The 23,927-nt window shown below is 41.0% G+C and overlaps 1 protein-coding gene across 1 annotated transcript in view; it reads left to right on the forward strand.

The window, feature by feature from the left end:
• FRAS1 (Fraser extracellular matrix complex subunit 1) overlaps window positions 1-23,927 on the forward strand; it is a gene marked incomplete at both ends in the record, with an annotated part of 156,298 nt that overhangs the window by 126,471 nt on the left and 5,900 nt on the right. The window contains 10 exons of the mRNA XM_015827704.1: window positions 1,699-1,926; window positions 3,547-3,660; window positions 7,527-7,677; window positions 9,226-9,385; window positions 10,609-10,771; window positions 11,836-12,082; window positions 16,754-17,098; window positions 18,783-18,943; window positions 21,042-21,189; window positions 22,912-23,117. Of these exons, the coding sequence (XP_015683190.1) occupies window positions 1,699-1,926; window positions 3,547-3,660; window positions 7,527-7,677; window positions 9,226-9,385; window positions 10,609-10,771; window positions 11,836-12,082; window positions 16,754-17,098; window positions 18,783-18,943; window positions 21,042-21,189; window positions 22,912-23,117 (1,923 nt within the window). The remainder of the gene's footprint in view (window positions 1-1,698; window positions 1,927-3,546; window positions 3,661-7,526; window positions 7,678-9,225; window positions 9,386-10,608; window positions 10,772-11,835; window positions 12,083-16,753; window positions 17,099-18,782; window positions 18,944-21,041; window positions 21,190-22,911; window positions 23,118-23,927) is intronic.

A 23,927-nucleotide genomic window follows, 5' to 3' on the forward strand; every position in this document is an offset into this window, starting at 1 on the left:
AGTTTAATCAATCAATTCCAACTTTGCAAGATCTTTTATTTTCCCGCAAGAAGTTGAAATTGACTGATTGAACCTTTTTTTTTTTTGCACACGGCAGTAGAGGCCTAAAGCGAAAAGGTTTTATAAAACCCAGCTGAAGGCCTAGGACTAGGGCGATGGTGTGCGTGCCCACAGAGAGGGCTCTGCGTGCCACCTGTGGCACGTGTGCCATAGGTTCGCCACCACGGATATATAGCATTCCATCTTCCTACTTTTTGGCAACAAGAAAAATCTGAGATACTTTGGGCTGACCCATAGTCACCCTAAGGCACTTCCAAGGCTGAGGGTGGACCACAATCCACGCCACCCCAATGCTAACCACCGCACTGTGGCTGTCTTATTGTCTGTAAGTTTGTTATTGTCATATAAGCCATCTTGAAAATCGGGATAAACAGAAAAAATGCTATCTGTAGTCATGAATAAATAAATACTTTCTCTGCTGATCTAATATCCTGAGATATGCTACCTTTGGGCTAGGAGGTTCTCTTTAGTTGGCAGAACTAATAGACCTTTCAGAGATGGAACGCCCATGAAATTATCAAATTCTTATTTGGAGAGATCGGAGGCAATAACTGCACGTTGCCAAATGCTGAGTTTCCTAAATCACTTGGGCATGAAAAAACTAAAGACTGGAGGCTACAGAGAACTGGATGCGGTGGGATCTAGGTTTGGACTGCAGAGAGGCAACAACAGAAGTGATTCCATGACTTAGATAAGATGGTTGCTGGAGACGGGGGTTTTTTTTTGATCACGGGGAGAGGAAATGATACAGCTCCTTCCTAGCTTGCACAGACTTTGCTCTCAGCTGGCTAGGAAGTGGTGTGAGGAGCAACCTACAACTAAGGAGAAACTTCCTGACAGTGAGAACAATTAATCAGTGGGATAACCTGCCTCCAGAAGCTGTGAATGCTCCAACACTGGAGGTTTTTAAGAAGAAACTGGACAGCCATTTGATATAGGGCAGTGGTGGCGAACCTATGGCACGGGGTGCCAGAGGCGGCACTCAGAGCCCTCTCTGTGGGCACGCGTGCCGTCGCCCCAGTCCTAGGCCTTCAGCTGGGTTTTATAAAACCTTTTTGCTTTAGGCCTCCGCCGCCGTGCACAAAAAAAAAAGGTTCAATCAATCAGTCAATTTCAACTTCTCGCGGGGAAAAAAAAGATCTTGCAAAGTTGGAATTGATTGATTGAACTTTTTAATCCCACCCAGTCTGCTGTTACCACTGCAGCCACGCCCACCCAATGGGCCACGCCCACCCAATGGGCCACGCCCACCCAATGGGCCACACCCACCAGGCACCCGACGATGCATAAGTGGGTTTTGGGTTGCAGTTTGGGCACTCGGTCTCTAAAAGGTTCGCCATCACTGATATAGGGTTTCCTGCCTGAGCAGGGGATTGGACAAGGTCCCTTCCAACATCATCATCATCATCATCATCATCATCATCATCATCATCATCATTATTATTATTATTATTATTATTATCATCATCATCATCATCATCAATTTATTTCATTTCTTAGAAATTGCTTGTAAGAGAACCTTAGAGCTGTCAATTTTACCAGACCATCTCCTGAATCTATATCAACCTGTGAACTAACCATCATCCTGTGATGTGAACTCTCATTTTTTCTTTGTTTCTCTCTTTGTTCTGTATGTAGGCCAAGTCTGTTACCTTCAGCATTGTGCAGCCCCCGCGCCATGGCCAGCTTGAGCGCACCGTTGATGGCCATCATTACCAACAGGCCCATGCCTTCTCCATGGAGGATGTCTTCCACAACCGGATCAGTTACAGTCACGACGGGAGCAATTTTTTAGAAGACCGTTTCACTTTTACGGTGTCCGATGGAACCAATCCCTTTTTTGTGGTGGCAAAGGATGGGAAAGAGGTCAGTGGAGAAGCCAAGGGTCACTAGGCCCAAATGGACGTTCACATGATTCCTCACAGCTTGTGGCTGCTCAGATAGTAGGCCTAGAAATTCAACCTTAAGTCTTCTCTCTCTAACCCTGGTGTGCAGAAAGCTTTCAAGTCAATTAAGGCTTTTGTTCCCTGACATGAAACAGCAGTGGAAAAGAGACCAAGGAGAGGTCATAATCAGCTCCCGTAGTAAATTACTGTGGCTCAGTATATGTGATGTAATTTACTAATCTGGTTTCCCAGGAGAGAGGGGGTGCATTCTAGAAGAATAAGAGGCAGCTCAGTTCAGATAAATTGGGTAAGAGAAAGAGGGTGAAGACAGCCCCTTCTTAATAGGTTTTCTGAGTATATGCTTGTGTAGATGACAGATCTGTTCTATTCTGTTCTGTTCTGTTCTGTTCTGTTCTATTCTATTCTATTCCATTCCATTCCATTCCATTCCATTCTTATTCTTATTCTTCCCTGTTCTTATTCTATTCTATTCTATTCTATTCTTATTCTTATTCTTCCCTGTTCTTATTCTATTCTATTCTATTCTATTCTATTCTATTCTATTCTATTCTTATTCTTATTCTTATTCTTCCCTGTTCTTATTCTATTCTATTCTATTCTATTCTATTCTATTCTATTCTATTCTATTCTATTCTATTCTATTCTATTCTATTCTATTCTATTCTTATTCTTATTCTTATTCTTCCCTGTTCCTATTCTATTCTATTCTATTCTATTCTTATTCTTATTCTTATTCTTATTCTTATTCTTCCCTGTTCTTATTCTATTCTATTCTATTCTATTCTTATTCTTATTCTTATTCTTATTCTTCCCTGTTCTTATTCTATTCTATTCTATTCTATTCTATTCTATTCTATTCTATTCTATTCTATTCTATTCTATTCTATCATATCCTCTATCCTCTATTCCATTCTCTGTTATCTATCCTGTCCTATCCTATCCTATCCTATTTTCCCACCTTTATTACATTTATAAATAACTCAACAAGGTGAACATAACTTATACTCAGTGGTGGGATTCAGCCGGTTTGCACCACTTCACCAGAACCGGTAGCTATTTTTTTGTTGCCCAGGCCCAGAATGGACTTCCAGAAGTGGCATCCACACAGAGAACCGGCTGTTCACGTATTTGAATCCCACCACTGCTTATACTCCTCCTCTTTTTCCCACAATAATCCAGTGAGGTGGGTTGGACTGAGAGAGAATGACTGGCCCAAAGTCACCCAGCCAGCTTTCATGCCTAAGGCAGGACTAGAACTCACCATCTCTTGGTTTCTAACCTGATGCCTTAACCACTAGATCAAACTGACATTGTAGGAAAACTATATCGGAAGAATCACCACACGTTTCTCTTGGGTTTGGGGCCTGATAAAATTGCCCATAAGATCCATTTATTCTTTAAGGAGCTGCCTGACATATTAAATAACTTAAGAGAGGTGAAAACCCATTTGTAACCATGTACATTTTGAAATACTGTTTTGAGTGACTTGATATAAGAACACAAAAGAACAGAAGGGCATTTAATCCAGTATGGTAAATTTTCATGTTGCAAAAACAAATGTTCTGAATATATTTTTCAGGTTGTGACTGCTGTGCCCCAGTGGTTTAGAGTAGAAATCCTCCCTGTGGATGATGGGCTTCCAAGAATTGTCACTAATTTGGGTCTTCAGTGGTTGGAATATATGAATGGCAAGGTGAGCTTTTATGTCTGATTGTTTTCAAATTAGGCAACTCTATCCTTTTTAACTGGCATAAAAATAGGAAGATGAAGGACTAGAAAGAAATGCTGATTTTGATCCTACCCAGCTGTGGATATTTCAGGCAGATTTTATTCATTCTAAATCATGAATTGTTTTAATTATGGTTGTATGATTAAGGCACAATGGTGAGGTTTACATAATACATTCCATCATGAGCCATGATTTATACATGAGGTGAATCAACTCCATCCTTCTATGAAATGAATTGAGGGGGAAAAAAACCATGCACATTTTTGCTTTCAGCCATTCTGGAAGTGTTCTGAGTACCATAATTGGAATGAACAAGCAAACATAGAATGCATTTTATTTATTATTTCTATATCTCCCTCTTCTCCATGATGCTAGGCAGTATATAAATGATATACATGTAGTCCTCAACATATAACCATAACATAATTCACGGTGATCATAAAACAAGTCAGTCATATGACTAACCCAATTTTTACAAACTTTTTTTTTGCTTTGGTCATTAAGTGAACGCCCTAGTCATTAAGCAAACCAATGGTTTGCTATGAGTGCAGTTTAAGTAAATGACGATCTTCGACTAAATCAGGGGTAGGCAACCTTGGCTCTTGTATGACTCGTGTACTTCAACTCCCAGAATTCCTGAGCCAGCCATGCTGAGGGGAAAGGGAGAGGTTTCCAAGCCGAGCCATGCTGGCTCAGGAATTCTGGGAGTTGAAGTCCACGAGTCATAAAAGAGCCAAGGTTGCCAACCCCTGGACTAAATGGTCATAAAATGCAGCTGCAGCTGAAGTTTAGTCACATGACTGGGGAGGGGCAACCATCAGAACTTCTCATATATGGCTTTTGTTGTTTTATCTATATATAAAATACAAAGAGAAATAGAAATGGGAAATTAGGGGAAAGGGGGAAAGAAAATGCAAAGGAAATGTAAGGGAAAAAAGAAAAAAAATGCCCTGGACTTCTGACTCTTTTTAGCACAGTACAGGATAGAAACACTCCAGCCTCAACTTTTTGATTTTACACATCGGTATACAACTAGCCATTTCTATAACGACAAATCTATCTAATCGACAAAAACCAAAGTGAAAGTTTCATATTTTTTTTCATCGCAAGCGCAAAATCCGGAAGTGATATCCAAATGAAAAACGTACTTGAGTATATTCTCCTCTTTGAATAAAATAATCAATCTAACCATTTGTGCTTTGTCTTCTTGGAAGTTGAGAACTACCTGTATTTTATTTTTGTAATTATTTGACTTTTTTATATATACAGTATAATACATAGCACCACACACGATTGGACTGTATTTGCCAGCAGAGTCAAGTGATGCATTTTCTCAATATTTAAGGTGCAAAGCCCAAAGATTTTGCTTCTCATTGCTCTGGGGCAACAGCATAGCTAAATATTGCTGGCTACAACTGACTACAAAAAAAAGACAGAGAAGTTTTCCAAGCAAAAAGCTGAATGGTGTATGTTTGTATGTGTGTGTGAGTGTGCACCTCCTCTCATTGCCGCCAGCTGCTGTGATGAATGGAATAGACCTTGGCTATTTGTTACATCAGCAGTTGTGGCTAAACTAAGCAATCCATCTTAAACCGTAAGGCTAAAGTTCCTAATAACGCTGCTCCTCCTCACCCGATGCTCTCGTTCCATAGGCTGCTGGGCTGTGATGTCTTATTCCTTGCTAATAGCATTTGCATTCCTTAAGTGGGAAGCTCTGATGGATTAATTGCTGTGATTAATCAAGTGGTGCTTCCATCACCAGTGAAGAGGCAGAGAAATGGAAACAGATTTTAACTGCAAGCTGAGTAGGGCGCTCAAACACACCACACACATATCAACAGTGGGAAGAGTGACAAATGGGGATGCAGGTGACTTTTACAGACTTTTGCACAGATTGCTTTTAGAAAGTCTGAAGTCTGCCTTGGGAACCACTGCTTCGGTATTGATCAGAAGGTTTTGCCTTGTGGATCCAGATTTAAGAGATAGGCAATAGCACAACAGCAGAAGACCTGAAAAGGCTGAAAGGAACCAGGGATGAAGAAGTTGAGGTTCAAATCCAGCCTAGGTCAGAGAAGCTCATGGGTGGCATTGGACCAGTTATCCTCTCTTAAGCCAACCTACCTCACCAGGCTGTTGGGAGGATACTGTCAAGGATTAAACTTTGGCAGTTACATGCCTCTGCGTTTCAATTTGCCTTTAGATTAAGGGGGGGGGGGGAGAGGAAAGTGTTACTTTCAAGTGGGTTAAATGGAGAAACTAAACATCTTCGATTTAGCTGCAGACCTTGAGAGCCTGAAGCCTTGTCAAGGACACCAAAACAGGTGTGGATTTGAAGCAGATGGTTCCCATAACAAAGTGGACTTGTTGATATGGGTTACATAAGACGTTGGGGGTTTGGCTGGGAATACTATTGTTTAAGTCTACAAGTTGGTGTTGGAACCTCAGAGTTAGTTTGGCTTCGACCTTACCATGCCGTGTATTCAATAAACAGTAAGATTTTCAGAAACGGAATGAACCTGGAGTTTTATTTGGATTCTCAATCTGGATGTTGACAGATACAATGAAAGATCTAAGCTACCTTGAGCTCTTGAAGGAAAGGTGACATCTGACTCTTACAAATAATAAATAAACAAGAATAGCAAATGCCCCGAAAGGTAAGGAAGAAAGATTTGAAAACAGGTAGTCTTCAATTTACGACCGTTCATTTAGCAACTGTTCGAAGTTACAATCGTACTGAAAAAAGTAGCTTACTATTGGTCTTTGCACTTACGATCATTGCAATGTCCCAGTGGTCACGTATTCAAAATGTGGGCGCTTGGCAACCAGCACATATTTACAACAGTTGCAGTGTCCCAGGATCATGTGATTGCCATTTGCGACCTTCCCACAAGCAAAGTCAACGAGGAAACTGGAATTTGTTTAACAACTGCACATAATGACTGAAGCGATTTGCTTAACATCCGTGGCAAAAAAGGTCATAAAATTGGGTATGATTCACCTAATGATTGCCTTGCTTAACAATGGAAGTTCCAGTCCCAATTGTGGTCATAAGTCAAGGATTACCTGTAAATATTCATTGATTGTATGGTGGTTAAATGGCCAGATAAAGATCAAAGAGACTTGAGGTTGAAGTCTCTCATCAAAGGCTCTCTGGATGATCCTTTGGAACAATCACAAGGGAAAAAGGAATCCAGGTAGTCCTCAATTTACAACCACAATTTGAGACCAACATTTCTCTGGCTAAGTGAGACAGTTTTTAAGTAAGTTTTCCCCCAATTGATGACTTTTCTTGCCACAGTTGTTAAGTAAATCACTACAGTTAAGTTAGTTTCACAGTTGCTAAGTGAATCTGGCTTTCCCATTGACTTTGCCTGTCAGAAGGTCACCAAAGGGGATCCCATGACCTCAGGACACTGTAACCATCATAAATATGAGTCAGTTGCTAAGTTTCTGAATTTTGATCCCATGACCACGGGGATGCTGCAACGTCCGTAAGTGTAAAAAATGGTCATAAGTCATTTTTTCCAGTGCCGTTGTAACTTCGAACAGTCATTAAAAAAATTGTTGTAGGTAGTCCTGGACTCACAACCACAATTCATCTCTAAACTTTCTGCTCCTAAACAAGATGGTTGTTTAGTGAGTTTTGCCCCCATTTTACCTGTACAGAACAAACCCTTTACATGTGAGTTTCCAGGGGCTAGGGATTATGGGACTTGTAAACCAAAACATCTATAAGGTACCAGATTGGAAAAGACTGTTCTAGTAGGCTTTCATTTTTAAAATCCAGGGTTTATGGTCTCTTCTTCACTGGTTTCTGCTCTTCCATCCAGCCAAAAAACCTCATCACTAAGAAGGAGCTGTTGACTATGGACCCCGATACAGAAGACAACCACTTGATCTATGAAATAACAACGGGACCCAAATATGGTTACGTGGAGAAGAAATTGCAGCCGGGAAGGATGGTGACTACCTTTACACAAGGTATAAGCCACGTTGGCATTTGCTCTTTGGTGTCGTGCCTCTTTACTAGCGTCGTCCTTTTCTCTTGGAGGAATGGAAGGAGAGGCTGAATGAACCTGGATAATATAGAGAAGATTGAACATGACCTGCCAATTTTATTGGCAACAAACCCACTTGAGGAAAAATAGCAGAGCAGAACTCTGAATTTGACAACCAGGGAAAATGTCTATGGAGATTCCCAGTCATCCAGGTCATGGTTGCCCCAAAGGTGCTTTTCCAAAAAGGCAATTGGACTTTCTTGATTTTTTTTTCTTGAAAACACTTCGCTTCTCATCCAAGAAGCTTCTTCCAAGAAGATTCAGAACTGAAGAAGCTTCTTGGATGAGAAACGAAGCGTGTCTGAGGGGAAAAAAACAAGGAAGTCCAGTTACCTTTTGGAAAAGCATCTTTCAGATGACAATCAGGGAAGACATCCGGAGATCCATCTTCGTGTTTTGTGTTCAAGTTGGTTGCTATCACTGCTTGGATTCCCACCTCATTGTGAGCCATGGTTTATTTAACCGCAATGGTTGGACCAAGCCACAATTGGAGGACATCATGCAGTAGGCCAGGGGTAGGCAAGCTTGGCTCTTTTATGACTCGTGGACTTCAGCTCCCAGAATTCCTGAGCCAGCATGGCTCAGCTTGGAAACTCTCCCTTTCCCCTCAGCATGGCTGCCTCAGGAATTCTGGGAGTTGAAGTCCACGAGTCATAAAAGAGCCAAGCTTGCCTACTCCTGCACTAGGCTAAGCTCTAACCTGGCTTACAAATTAAGATTTTTGGGTTAACCCAGCATGCAGAGACAGAACCTAACCTCATTATGGCTTAATGCCAATCATCCAATCTCATAGGGTTAACTAAATATCACATGAGGAAGTTGATAGAGTTAATTTTTGTCTTTTATTTCTGAAACTCCCAACTCCTCAAACCGATAGGGAATGTCTAAAATGCTTAGATTCAGAGAAAAGAAGAAATACTTTCCTTCCGTATCAAGGTTCAGTTTATACAATTCTTCTCTAATTATTTCAGTACTTAATTTTTTATGCTGCTGTGGTTGCAGTCTGGTGATTTCTTCCATTTTTTTAAAAAAAATCCTAAAATATCTTTTTGAAACTCAATGACCGGTATTTCTGAGAGTGGCCAGATAGATCCTTAGAAAATAATTAAAATATGGTCAGTTTGATTTTTCCTTTCCTAATGAGGCACAAAATAGAGTTTGTTTTTATGGGTTGCTCACTGGAGTCTGCAATTTCATCGAATGCTGCAGCCCCTAAGAACTTTGTTTATTTGGTCATCCTTAGTTGAGGCTCTGTTAGGCTCTAGATGAAATGAATAGTGTTCCCCAGCGTGGATAATTTTATAAAAATGTTGCATTTATTGGCTGAGATAGGGTGAAATCCCTTTTGAGCAACAGGGATTGTTCTGTAGCCAGATTAGATTAGCATAGAGGTTATTATCGTGGTTTGCAAAGGATGTAAAAAAATGACCTTTGATTCCTGGATTAATTTGTTGAAGTCTTTTTCTAACAGAGGACGTGAATTTGGGATTGATCCAATACGTGCTACATGAAGAGAATATTCAAAGGACAGAAGATAGTTTTCAATTTCTGGTGAAGGACAGCAAACCGAGCATTGTCACTGATAATATCTTCCATATTCAATGGTCCCTTATCAGCTTTCAACATATGAGGTACCTCACTTACCACCGTTTTCTTAATACAACGCATAAATGTAAATTATTCAGCCATTTGACTGAATTCTTACTGTTAAGATTGCCATAGCATGTTTATAGTCAGCAGCTAGCAAGTCCCTTCTTTCTTATGGATTGTGGTTTTCATGTATCTTATTTCAGAAAAATTAATATTTTAAGTAAACCACATATGAAAAATCACTTTGAATCAGAGTAAAAACTTCTGGAATGTCATGTGACCCAGTGTGTCGTATGCTGTTGCTAGAAAGCAAAGATGCTGGAAATAACGGAATAACAGAATAACATAGTTGGAAGGGATCTTGGAGGTCTTCTAGTCCAACCCCCTGCTCAAGCAGGAGACGCTTACCATTTCAGACAGATGGATATCCAATCACTTAAAAACATCCAGTGATGGAGCACCCACAACTTCTGGAGGCAGGTTGTTCCACTGATTAATTGTTCAAACTGTCAGGAAATTTCTCCTTAGTTTTAGGTTGCTTCTCTCCTTGATTAGTTTCCATCCGTTGCTTCTTGTCCTGCCTTCTGGTACTTTGGAGAAGAGCTTGACTCCCTTTTCTTTGTGGCAATCCCTGAGATATTGGAACACTGCTGTCATGTCACCTCTAGTCCTTCTTTTCATTAAACTAAACAAGAAAGTGACGAGGAAATCACAAGCATCTCATGTAGGACAAGAGAGATGCAAGTGGACCATGGATGAAAAAGTGGGCTTAGATGTTCATTTGTTAAACAAAGCATTTCCCATTCATTTTTACCTCAGCTGGTATATTTATGTGTGATTTGTTGATAATATGCTCCAAGAGGCTTTATTTAACTTGCCTGATGTTGCATCTGTGCTTTTGCCAAGTTGAATTTCGGTGCGTTTCTTTCTTATTTTCCTTCTTTTTTTTCCTGGAGTTGAATTAAATGAATTTGATTAGATTGAATTGCCCCAAATGGAGGCAGATTTCACATTTTCAATAAAACAAAAGAAAGCAAGCACATTTAAGTGAATTAAGTTGTTACAAATTGCAAGTTAACTTCTTAATTTGCTACTGGGAACAATAGACTAAAAGACACACAGGATAAGCTTCCTAATAGAAGTCTGACATAAATACCAAATTGAGGATGACTCATTCCAATGCATTCCTTTGTGATCCGCAAATCTTGGGTTGTTCCTATTCTGTGACCTGAAGGAAGCCATTTCTGTCCCTCTTTCTTTCCAGCTACAACATCAGTGAAAAGGCCGGTTCCATCAGTGTGGCTGTGAAGAGAGCAGGAAACCTCAAACAATATGCTATTGTCCTGTGCCGTACCGAACAGGGAACGGCCACCTCCGGTTCAAGTTCTCAGCCAGGGGAACAGGACTACCTTGAATATGCTAGCCAGGTGGGTGCAGGAAATTCATTGTATAGCCCAGTAGAAGTTCTGGAACCAAAAGACTTGTCTCGATTTAAGGAGCACTGGGCTAGACTACCTCCTAGCACGATCAGGAAATTATGTTGAGGCAACAGTCATCCCTGAAGATCAAGCTTCTGACTGTTTAGGGCAGGGGTCTCCAAACTTGGTGACTTTAAGACTTGTGGACTTCATCTTCCAGAATTCCTCAGCCAGCCATGGAATTCTGGGAGTTGAAGTCCACAAGTCTTAAAAGGTGAGTTCACAAATCTTAAAATTGCCAAATTAGGGGCCCCTGGCTTAGGGAACTCAAAAAACTCATATCAGAGTAGCCCAACTATACTGAAATCCAGAGCTATAAAAAGGAATTTCTTACCCTGTGTTCAGGAAGAGGGAACTTGAGTTGGCAACTGGAACATTCTCTGAAGGAGTGGCTTCAAACCAAAATAGCCCTTGTGGCTGAGGGATTATGGGAATTGAAGTCCACATGTTCGGATGGTGCTCACTGAAGACAGTTGCTACACCCAACTGTCTGGGGACGTTTGGGAAGTTTAAATTTTATCTCGGCCCATGAGACCCGAGCTCTAGTATTTCAATGGCAAGGCGAAGTGTATCATGGGGTATGATTAATGAAGCATGAACAATGAGTGCTTAAGACGGGCAGTTAAGGTTTGATTTGACCCATACATAGAGCCAAGGTTATTACAAGCCTTAAAAAATGTTTCACTATCCCAGGGATAGGCAACCTTGGCTCTTTTATGACTCGTGGACTTCAATTCCCAGAATTCCTGAGCCAGCCATGCTGAGGGGAAAGGGAGAGGTTTCCAAGCTGAGCCATGCTGGCTCAGGAATTCTGGGAGTTGAAGTCCACGAGTCATAAAAGAGCCAAGGTTGCCTATCCCTGCACTATCCTGATGCTCATATGAATAGTGCTGAGCCGAAATCAAATCTGTCAGTCCTAGTAAAGACGGAGTATTCACTGACTTTAAGAAATCTTTTTCCACCTCTGGGTGAAGTCCATGTCCAGCCCTGCTGTCACTTTTCATCCCATCCAGGTGCAGTTTGATGAATGGGAAGACTTCAAAACCTGCACCATTGTTATCAATGACGACGATGTCTTTGAGGGGGTAGAAAGCTTCACCGTTGAGCTGAGTATGCCAGCCTATGCCTTGCTGGGGGACATGACTGAAACCCAAGTCTTCATTAACGATGCAGAAGATGAGCCCACCCTGCAGTTTGACAAAAAGGTCTACCACACCAGTGAGAGTGCCGGCATCCTATCTGTCCCCATTGAAAGGAAAGGTTTGTTGACATAGAGGAACAAAAGTTAGCTCTTACCTCTGCCCATAGAAGGCAATCATGTTTAGCTCAGGCTGCAGAGAGTCCTCAACTTAACGATTCCTTTTGAGTCCAAAATTTCCATTGTTTTTGTTTTTTTAAAACATTTGATTGGTTTTTTACAATAACAATCTCCAGTGCCTGATATACATACAGCGTGTTGTCTTGGTTTATATACTTGAAAAAACCCCAATAATAATTAATTAACAGTCAATAATGATTGATTTTGATTATTCCATAATTGGTATATTCATTAATAATATATTTCTTTGATCTTCCCTTTTCCCAATTGTGTTCTCCTTCTTTCAACCCTAAACAGATATAATTCTTAATATTTTCAATGTGTAATTGATGAAATGTAAACATTTTTTCATGTTTGTACAGATGATGATAACATCTATGGATAATGTTTTTTTTTAATCAGCTTATATTATTGTTACAGAAATCATCTTATTAGTTCACCATGGATCCTATTTTCATGGTTTTTGTTTAAGCTTAATTTCCCCTTTATATAAATCAATCCATTCTTATTAGTCATCATTTAGTTCAAGGCTACAGAGAGTCCTCGATTTAACAATCACAGCTGAGCCCAAAATTTCCATTGTTAAGGAAGACGATTGTTAAGTGACTTTTGTGCCATTTTACGACTTTACTTGCCATGGCTGTTGAATGAATCACGGCAGCTCTTAAGTTAGTAAAACATGGTTGTTAAGTGAATCTGGCTTCTTTGCTGACTTGGCTTCTCAGAAGGTCACATGACACTGCAATCGTCATAAATAGGAACCAGTTGCCAAGCGTCCAAACTTGGATCACGTAACTGTGAGGGGTGCTGTGTGAAAAAATGGCCATAGGTTGCTTTTTTCAGTGCTGTGGTAAAGGTTGTAAGTCGAGGACTACATGTATTAGATTGTCACTGTGGCCTTGTTCGCACCATTGAGGACTTTCAATGGTTTATCTTACTTAATGCACCAGTGGGCGGCGTCTTTATCAGAAGCAGCCCATGGACATTCCATGATCACCATATGTGGTGGACATGTAAGGTGGTTAAAGCATTTTGGATTAAGATTTGGTGGAACATTCAAAATATTTTTAAGAAAAAGATAAAGTTTAAACCACAGATATTTTTGTTGGGTATTTTGGAAGATTTGGATGCAAAAGAAATGGAGTTGATGTTAAATCTTATAACGGCTGCAAGATTGTTAATTGCTCAACATTGGAAAATGAAAGGTTTACCTACTATAGAAGATTGGGTAGTTAAAGTCTCAAACTTAGCTGAAATGGCCAAGATTTCCGCTTATGTGAAGGATTACTCACAAGAAAGATATATATTGGTTTGGAGAAGATGGATTGTTTATATTGAGTCGAAATATGGAACAAAAAAATATCATTTGGTTTTTGAATGAACTTCTGATTTTTAATATTTAAAACTATGTTAAAATGATGGTATTTAATAACTGTATATTTGTTTTAAAAGAGAGTTAAAGGAAGTTATAGATTTGTTAGATTAATAGTTGATTAATGTTAGTTAGATTATGATTATTTTATTGTTAATCCTGTGATTGGCTCTGGGAAGTGAGGGGGGGAGGGAGGGAGGGTTGGGTTTGGGGGGAGGGGGGATTTATATTGTAAAATTTTATAAAATTTTCAATAATAAAAAAAAAAAGAAAGAAGACTTAGGCCTGATCGGATTAAAGCAAATACAGTTTCTTCATCTTTAACTCCATGAATAGAATGTATGGTGGATTAAAAAGATAAAAAGATTGAATGTTAAAAAGATTGAATGTTAAAATAACTAGGATATGTATAAACTAAAAATTATTGATAAATGAAAGAAAAGTTATTTTTATTGAATCGATATAGTAAGAATTGTATTAGTTTAAATATGAGACAGTAAATACTGAGGGGGAAAAGAGAGGAAATATTTAAATGTAATAGTTTGAGATCTGTACTAAAGATATTTGTATGTTATTGAATTATCGACCAACTCAGCCGCCACGTTGCTTTTCAAATATTTAAATGTAAAACTAGAAAATCAATAAAATTTTCTTTAAAAAAAAAGAATGTATGGTGGAATCTCCAGCTAGAGTGGGGGGAGGGATGAAGAGGGGGGGCGAACTTAGAGTCCTTGCGTAGCAAAAAGTGAGGTAGGCTTAACGTCCCCTCAGAGTCCATGAATCTGACTTTTCCCAAGAGAATGCAGTCAGTCTGGTGAGATTCTTGTAAATAGGCATGCAGCAATAAAGAAGTAACTTTGATATCTATTCACAGGATGAGCCTGGTTCCTTGTACCTGACAAATTTGATTTTGGGGGGGATAGGAACAGTTTCTCTCCCCTTCAGGTGGGAAGCTGCACCTGCAGCAGAGGTGTGTGAACAGCTACAGTATGTTTTTTTTAAATATTCCCATCCTTTCTTTTCTTTTTTGCATGGAATTCTCCTTTTAAAAAGAAAAAAGACACTCAATACTCAATAGTCAAATTCCATACCTTTGCATAAATTTCCAGGCTGTGTTCTCCTCTTCTCCGGGAAAGGGATCCAACAGCAAGGCATTTAGGTTTGAGTGAAAAATGACTATATCTTGTAAAAAATAAGGAAGGAAGGAATTGGATTGGAGGTTGTATTGAAGAATGTAGGAAGGACTCGGATAAATATGAAAAGGTTGACAACTATTGCTTGAATCCAAGTTATTGCTCTTTGCTTCATTGCTTTTCAAACATCGCCCTTCGGTTTTCTTAAGAACTTGTTGGAGCTTATCTCTGTGAAAAGACAATATTTTTTTAAAAGACTGAGTATCCTCAGAGTACCGGGTGTGTTCATGCAACGTGACTTAAAGGCACAATAGGGCTCATCTAGCATGTCATGAATGTACATTAAGAACATACTCTGAACTTGATGAGGGATGAACCTCTCAAGTAATACAATATTTTTTCTTTCTTTTGTGTTTTGTTTTTTGACATGAGAAATATAAAAATGTTGGGATGGTTTATATAAAAGAAATGTTTTCTTTGTTTGTTTGTTTTGCTTTTTTAAAGATATGAAAAATGTAAAAGTGTTGGGATGGCTTGTATGAGAAAAAAGACTTAAATACTTAAGTGTAGCTAAGTTTGAGAAAATCTTAACCAGTAAGAATGCTTTGAATATTGTGTGGAAAACAAATTTAAATAAAAATTTTGTAAACAGGATCTATGACGAGGCAATCAAAATGATCAATTAGAAAAGAAGCTTTATATTGACGTGGTTATTATTTGCAGAAACCTGAGAAAAATGTCTATATTTAATTGTCATTTATTCAAATAATAAGAAATGTATTAATTTAAGGTTAGCAAAAGAAAATATTATTGGAAGAAGAGAAAATCAAGCAAAGCCATTGTATGGGCTATAGAATTATAGAAATTAATTGTTATTGATTGTTTGGTAAATACTAACCCAGACAACACACTGTTTACCAAATATTAAGGTGATTATGTTAAAAATCAATAAAACGTTTTTGTTTTTTTAAAAAAGAACATACTCAGAACTTTTCGCAACAAAAGTCATTAGTGATTCAGTTTAGAACATTTAAACAAAATACAAACAATTGTAAAATTAGAATTTAGGTAGGCCATCAAATTTCTTAGCAGAAATTCGTAAGGAATCCACTAAAAGGATGAACAATTTAGAAAAAGCTAACAGTAAAAATGCTGGACTAGCTACAGGTTGTCCTTGAGTTATGACCACAATGGAGCCTGCCCATTACAGTCGTAAGTAGTAATGGTCGTAAAATGGGTTGGTCACCCAAAACCTTTTTTGCAGTGGTTGTTAAGCAAATGCAGCGGTCATTAAGCAAACACCATGATTGTTAAGTGAACCCATTGATCACCATGGCGCGGTTTTGCCAAAAATCAGAAGTAAGCACTGGTTTTTAGCAAAACTGCTGTAAAACACAGGATTGCGACGATGGGAGGCTCTCAACGGTCGTAAATGGGGATCTGTTGCGATCACATGATTACAGCGAAGGGATCGGTTGTAACCTCAAACCACTCATAACCTGAGGACTACTTGTATTTTCAACAGGGATTCCTCAACTTTGTTGAAATTACAGCTCCCAGAATTCTGGGACCTGTAGTCCTAATCACAACCTGGGAAGATTATTCAGATTATTATTATTATTATTATTATAATAATAATAATAATAATAATAGTAATGCATATCCCAGGTCCTTGGTAAGGACTTGATAGGTAGACAAAATGCCAAATCCAGTCTGAACATCTGGCTGACTGTGCGATGATCCATAATAATAATAATAATAATAATAATAATAATAATAATAATAATAATAATAAAGTTGGAAGGGCCCTTGGAGGTCATCTAGTTCAACCCCCTGCTCAGGCAGGAAACCTTATACATATATTACATCAGACCGAGCTAAATAGCAATACACATACAAACAGGAGAAAGAAAATTCATCAACCACAAATTTCATTCCGAATTATCTGCTTCTCTTCAACATACCCACGATCAGGATAAAATGACGATTACTTTTAAGAAAAAAAAATTACATTTTATCAAAAGAATCTTGCGAGAGAAGTATGTTGGTTGATCATTTTTAATACGAAAAAAAAAGCAGTATTCTTTTTTCTCTGCAATGTATTGTAGGAGATTCTAGCAGCATCGTCTCTGCCATATGCTACACCGTCTCCCAAACGGCCAAAGGCAGCAGCACATACGCCCTGGAGTCTGGCTCAGACTTTAAGTCCCGGGGAATGTCCAATGAGTACCGGGTCGTCTTGGGGCCTGGTGTCACAATGACAACTTGCGATGTGAAGCTGGTTGACGACAGCGAATACGAAGAGGAGGAAGAATTTGCCGTTGCTCTCACCGATGCATCCGAGAATGCTCGCCTCGGAAGCATCGCGTCGGCTAAAGTTCTGATCAGCGGTCCCAATGATGCTTCTACTGTATCGCTCGGAAGTGCAACTTTTAGCATTAGCGAGGATGCAGGTATAATTATTTCTCTCTTTCAGTATGTTGTATTGTCCCGTTTATATTTAATGCACAAAATAGGTACCCCTGTTTCCCCGAAAGTAAGGCCTGCCCCGAAAATAAGCCCTAGCTTGATTTTGGGGGGGTGGGCCTAATATAAGCCCTACTCCAAAAATAAGCCCTAGTTTTGGGGTGAGGCACACACTTAAAAATCAAGCTGGGGTGGGGCTGTGGATCTGCCCCATGCACCCGGTACCCACTTTCCTCGCCAGCCCACTTCTTCTGAGGCGTCTTCTGCAGCCAGGCTTGCATTTCTCAATCACAGGCCTTTCCTGAAGGCCTCTGCAGCCGAGAACCGAGCTATGGATTGAATCAGTACTCGGCTGCAGAGGCCTTCCGGGAAGGCCTGACTGCAAAATGCAGGCCGGAATACAGCTGCAGAATGAAGCCACTCCCTCGGCCCCAGAAGAAGTGGGCTGGCTGGACGAGGCTGTCGGTGCTGGAGGTAAAACATCCCCTGAAAGTAAGACCTGGTGCCTCTTTTGGAAGCAAAAAAAAATAAGACCCGGTCTTATTTTCGGGGAAACATGGTATACACATGGTCCTCGGCTTACAACCATTTGTTCAGTGACCATTTGAAGTTAGAACACCACTGAAAAAAGGGACATGACCACTTTTCACACTTATGACCATTGCAGCATTCCTAGGGTCATGTGATCAAAATTTAAGTGTATCTAGACCAGTGGTTCTCAACCTGTGGGTCGGGACCCCATTTGGGGTCGATCGACCATTTCACAGGGGTCGCCAAGCAAGGCTGTCCGCCATTTTTTTTGTCCGCCATTTTTTTCCCCTTTTCCGGCGGGTGCCTTACCTCCCTTGGGCTGGGCCAGCTGGTGGTCGGCCTGCTCTGTCTCTGCCGCTTGCCAGCTACACCTCGGCNATATATATATATATATATATATATATATATATATATATATATATATATATATATATATATATATATATATATATATATATATATATATATATATATATATATATATATATATATATATATATATATATATATATATATATATATATATATATATATATATATATATATATATATAGATAGATAGATAGATAGATAGATATATAGATAGATAGATAGATAGATAGATAGATAGATAGATAGATAGATAGATAGATAGATAGATAGATAGATAGATATCAATATATCTATCAATATCTATCAATATCTACATCAATATCTATATCAATATCTATCAATATCTATCAGAGAATGAGGTGGCTGGATGGAGTCACTGAAGCAGTAGGAGTGAACTTAAATGGACTCCAGAAGATGGTAGAGGACAGGAAGACCTGGAGGAACGTTGTCCATGGGGTCGCGATGGGTCGGACACGACTTCGCAATTAACAACAACAACATCAATATCTATATCAATATCTATCTATCTATCTATCTATCTATCTATCACATTTCTACACCCTCCATTTCACCTACGTGACTCTGGACAGTTTATTATATGTATCCAGTTTGATTCCCTTCCATAAAGATGTTCACTTCAGAACAGTTTAAAGCACAGAGAAGTAAGGACCGCACAGTGTCTTTTGGAAATGAGGTACAAGCAGCAATAATCTTCTCTGCTTTTATTTGAAATGAATTGCTTTCAAATCCTCCTTCCTTTCCTGCTAGGGATTATCGAAATCCCAATTACGAGGCACGGGTCTGATCTCTCCACTCCTACCTCTGTCTGGTGCGCTACTCGGACCTCAGATCCACCATCTGCTACTCCGGGATTTGATTACATTCCCAGCTCCAAGAAGGTTGAATTTCGTCCAGGGAGAACTGAGGAGGTATGGCTATTTTTTTTCCTAATTGTAATGGAAGGATTAGATCTCAGAGTACATCACAGAAAAATTATTCCAAATGGCCTGTTCCTAGATTGAAAATTTTGCACAGCCCTAGATCGCATGACACAGAACCTGGACAAATTTAGGACTGTCAGATGAATGTAGTCCTCTTCGTTTTATTAGGCATCTTGGAATGTGTTTTGATACACTCTGATACAATTCCAAATTATTCTGGTAAGCCTTACTTGGGAAAAGAACCGGTAACCGTCAGCCAATAGCTGTTGGGAGCTATCCAAGGGAATGACAGTGAAATGTACTTGTTTCGCACGCACACCTCCTCCAATTAATCTTCTCTTGAGACCTATCAGCTCAGTGTTATTATGTAGATCAGAATTTAAAAGCTAAGGGCCAAGTGCAGACATATTTCTTTAGGGAATGCCTGCAAATAGATGTTACAATCCATTTCATGCAGTGTTTCTCAAACTTGACAACTTTAACTCTCTCCTCACACACACAAACACACACAGGGGAATTCTGGGAGTTGAAGTCCACACATCTTAAAGTTGCCAAGGTTGAGAAGCACAAAATCTAACGGTGCTGGCTGTTCCTTCCTCCTCTGAGGAAAGCAGGTACTTATACATGAAAGCTAACACTGTCAATAAAACTAAGATGCAGGTGGTTTTCGACTGACAACAATCTGTTTAGTGACCATTCGGAGTTACAACGGCATTGAAAAAAACGATTTATGGCTGTTGCTCATGCTTAGGACCCTTGCAGCATCCCCATGGTCGCGTGATCAAAATTCGGACACTTGGCCAACTGGCTCATGTTTATGACGGTTGCAGTGTCCCGGGGTCACGTGATCACCATTTGCGACCGTCTGAGAAGCAGTGGAGAAGCCAGATTCACTTAATCATGTGAATAACTTAACAACTGCAGTGATTCACTTAACAACTGTGCCAAGAAAGGTCGTAAAATGGGGCAAAACTTGCTTAACAATCCGCTTGGCCATAGAAATTTTGGCCTCAGCTGCAGTCATAAGTCGAAGACTGCCTGTGTTCTAAAACTGCTTTCTCTTTTTTTCCTCTCATCCTCTCACGTACGTTTATACAGGGAGGGTAGCATTTTTTTTATATGTAGGGCCCTTGGTGGCATCTGAGGGGGGGCATTAGAGGATCTCAAAAATATGCAGGGTTGAACCTTGGATGGGAAACCAGCCACAAATCCAGATGCCTCCAGAAGTTTTGGGTGCTCCAGCACTGGAGGTTTCTAAGAAGAGATTGGGCAACCGTTTATGTGAAATGGGATAGGGTCTCCTGCTAGAGCAGGGGGTTGGACTAGAAGACCTCCAAGGTCTTTTCCAACTCTTGTTGTTCTGTTATGAAAACATAATGACTGTAGAGCAGAGGTCCCCAACCTTTTGGGCACCAGGGACCGGTTCCGTGGAGAGAGGCTTTTCCGCAGACCGGAGGGGGCGTGGTTTTGTGTGCTGCCTGCATCTCGCACATGGGGCTTTGCTTGTTTGTGTGGACCGGTTGCTGGCATGCTGCGCCCCGGTACTGGTCCACGGACCGGGGGTTGGGGACCACTGCTGTAGAGGAAACAATATGAATATATCCTGAAGGGACTAGGCCAGGGGTAGGCAACCTTGTCTCTTTTATGACTCGTGGACTTCAACTCCCAGAATTCCTGAGCCAGCATGGCTCAGCTTGGAAACTCTCCCTTTCCCCTCAGCATGGCTGGCTCAGGAATTCTGGGAGTTGAAGTCCACAAGTCATAAAAAAGCCAAGGTTGCCGACCCGTGGACTAGGGGTTGAGCCTGACTTCATTATGGAGAGCTAATCCGATGTAGTTATTAAAGTGATAGATTGGAAATGGTCATTGTGAATTCTAATCCTTCCTTAGGCATGGAAGCAGGGTAAATGACTCTCTCTCAGTCCAACCCACCTCACAGGGCTGTTGTTTTGCAGAAACAGGAGAGGAAGCATTATGTACCGCCACCTTGAGTTGCCCAAAACAAAACGGGACTATAAATCAAACAAATGTTATACAGTATATCTTTATAGAATGTGCTGTTCTATTTCTTTTATTCCCCCATTAGTATTGCACCTTGACTATTCTGGATGATGCCCAGTCCCCAGTGATTGAAGGGGTGGAGACCTTTGTGGTCTATTTGAGTTCCCCTCAAGGAGCAGAGCTGGCCAAACCTTTTCAAGCGGTGGTGGCCATTAATGACACCTTCCAGGATGGTAAGTAGATGAGCAAATCCTAAATTAATGCCAGTGGAAACCAGACATACCTGGTTTCAGCAAGGCTGCTTTAATGCTTAAGTTGGTTTAGACCAGGGGTAGTCAACCTTGGCTCTTTTATGACTCGTGGACTTCAACTCCCAGAATTCCTGAGCCAGCCAAGCTGGCTCAGGAATTCTGGGAATTGAAGTCCACGAGTCATAAAAAAGCCAAGGTTGACTACCTGTGGTTTAGACTGAAGAGTTGGGTAAGACTGAATGACATCGGGATTCTGAAGATGCTGTGAGCCTACTGGGTCTCAAATCACAATATATTCTCTTGCCGTGGGCAAAGTTGGTGTTGTTCTATTCTATTAAATCTCAAGTCAGGTGCTCTCTCTGGCTGCAACCCTTCTTGGAAGGAGGCCATGCATTTCTAGGAGTGCTGTTAATCTGTGGTTCTAAGGCAGGGGTGTCAAACTCAATTTCATTGAGGGCCGCATCAGCATTGCGGTTGCCCTCGGGGGGCCAGGGGGGTGCGACCTATTGGGTGGGTGTGGATGGAATGGGTGTGGCCTGTTGGGTGGGCGTGGCCAGCTCTTCATCATTTGCGTCAAGGGTGCCTGTGGGGGCCTGGGCAGGAGTGGGACAGATCTGAGGGTCTCTGGCAGAAAGGGGTGGGACCAGGGCAGAGCCCATCAAGCCGGATATGTGAAGTAGGCGAGGGCCATTTGCTGGCCACTTCCAGGCGATGGTGCATTTCTTCATTCCTCACAAAGGGTGACACCTCCCCAGCATGCACCCAGGGGGTGCGGCCGACGCGGCAGGGGCTGGTTCCTCGCTGTTTCCAGACGGCCTTGTGGAGCTAAGACTGAATGCGTTTCAGCATAGATGGCCACCACAAAATTGTACATTGGCTCCCGGCCGGCCTGGGCCAGGGCCAAGGCAGCGGGGGCCGTTCTCTCACTGTTTCCAGGATGGCTTCGCGGGCCACATGAAACCACTTCGCGGGCTGCATCTGGCCCCCCGGGCCTTGTGTGTGACATGTCTGTTCTATGGGAATATAATTCAATCATCCTTAAAGCAACATCGGGGATGTTCGTAATGTACAGTAGGCTTCTGTGCGTTTGCCCGAGAAGGCATTTTAGCACATGTGCCCTTAACTCTAAATTGTCTTACACTGGGAATTATGGAGTTCCACAATTGTTGTTACACCATACATTCCGACAGAAAAAAAGAGATTATTCTAGCAATTTCAGGGCTCTTTTCTTTTATACACAAATGCTTGACCTAGAAATTCCCAATTTTGGCCCAGCTTCCACCTAGTGGACCTATGTCTGCCCCAGTCCTTTCCTTCAACCTTATATTTATTTTGTCTTTTGATTGCTTTTGGTTTTTTGTTGCAATTTATAACATCAAGCAATATCCAAGGCGTGTTCCAGCAGAGCTTTCCACAGCCTAAAGCCCTTCAGATGGTGGGCTTACCTCCCATGATACTTGAAATCTGGTGCTTCTGGAGGACATTGAGTTGAGAAAGGCAACTTTGACTTATTTCATGTTTCTAAAAGTTATGCTGTCTCTTCCTTCCTTCCTTCCTTCCTTCCTTCCTTCCTTCCTTCCTTCCTTCCTTCCTTCCTTCTCTCCTTCTCTCCATCTCTCCTCCTCCTCCCCTTTCTTTCCCCCCTTCTCTACCTTTTCTCTGTCTCCGTCTCCTCCTCCTCCTCCTCCTCCTCTTCCTTTACAGTACCAAACATGAAGTTCAGTAAAGATATCTACTCTGTGAAAGAGAAGGACCGTGTCCTACAGGTTCCTGTTATCCGTTCTGGAGACTTAAGCTACGAATCTTCAGTCAGGTGCCATACCCAGAGTCAGACCGCGAGAGTCATGGAGGATTTTGAGGAAAGGAGAAACACTGAAGAATCGCGCATCACATTTTTGAAAGGGGAGAAGGTGAGTGAATATAGCTGGCAGAGAACTGAGGATTTAACATGGCAGAGAGAGAGAGAGAGCCATCAACTTCAAGCCCTTGGCCCAGTTTCAGAACTGCTGCAATCTGTCAGGTCAGACTTGTGGCAAGGAAAACATGTATTTTTTTTTCTGGGTGAAGAAACGCATGAAATGGAAATGTGGGTTATGACTCAACTTAAATGCGTTTTATTCTCTTGAAGAATAAGTCCATCGAAGACAGATGGACTGGGGGCTGAGGCACAATTTGTGAAGATATACTTGGCTTTGTCATGTACATTGGCAGAGCTGGGGGTTATTTCTCTTGCGGGGAGATGGTTGGAAGAATGATTAGGGGTTTTACCCTGTGACGTATGTTTTAGAGTTTAGGGTGTATGTTTCCCACCTCAAAATGGAAGGAACTTCGGCTTTTTAAAAATTGTTTATCCCGTCTTCATCATTTTTTATGAATAAATCAGCAGAAATGCCAAATACTTCCTCCTGTTTTCTCCGCAACAAGAACCCTGTGAGGTGGGCTGGGCTGAAAGAGAGTCTGACTGGCCCAAAGTCACCCAGCCGGCTTTCAGGCCTAAAGCAGAACTAGAACTCGCAGTCTCCTGGTGACTGGCCCAAAGTCATCAGTTGGCTTTCAGGCCTAAGGCGGGACTAGAACTCACAGTCTCCTGGTGACTGGCCCAAAGTAACCAGTTGGCTTTCAGGCCTAAGGCGGGACTAGAACTCACAGTCTCCTGATGACTGGCCCAAAGTCACCAGTTGGCTTTCAGGCCTAAGGCGGGACTAGAACTCACAGTCTCC

This window comes from Protobothrops mucrosquamatus, unplaced genomic scaffold (genome assembly GCF_001527695.2).
Source record: "Protobothrops mucrosquamatus isolate PMUCROS unplaced genomic scaffold, P.Mucros_1.0 scaffold3891, whole genome shotgun sequence".
NCBI classification, from domain to species: domain Eukaryota; kingdom Metazoa; phylum Chordata; class Lepidosauria; order Squamata; family Viperidae; genus Protobothrops; species Protobothrops mucrosquamatus.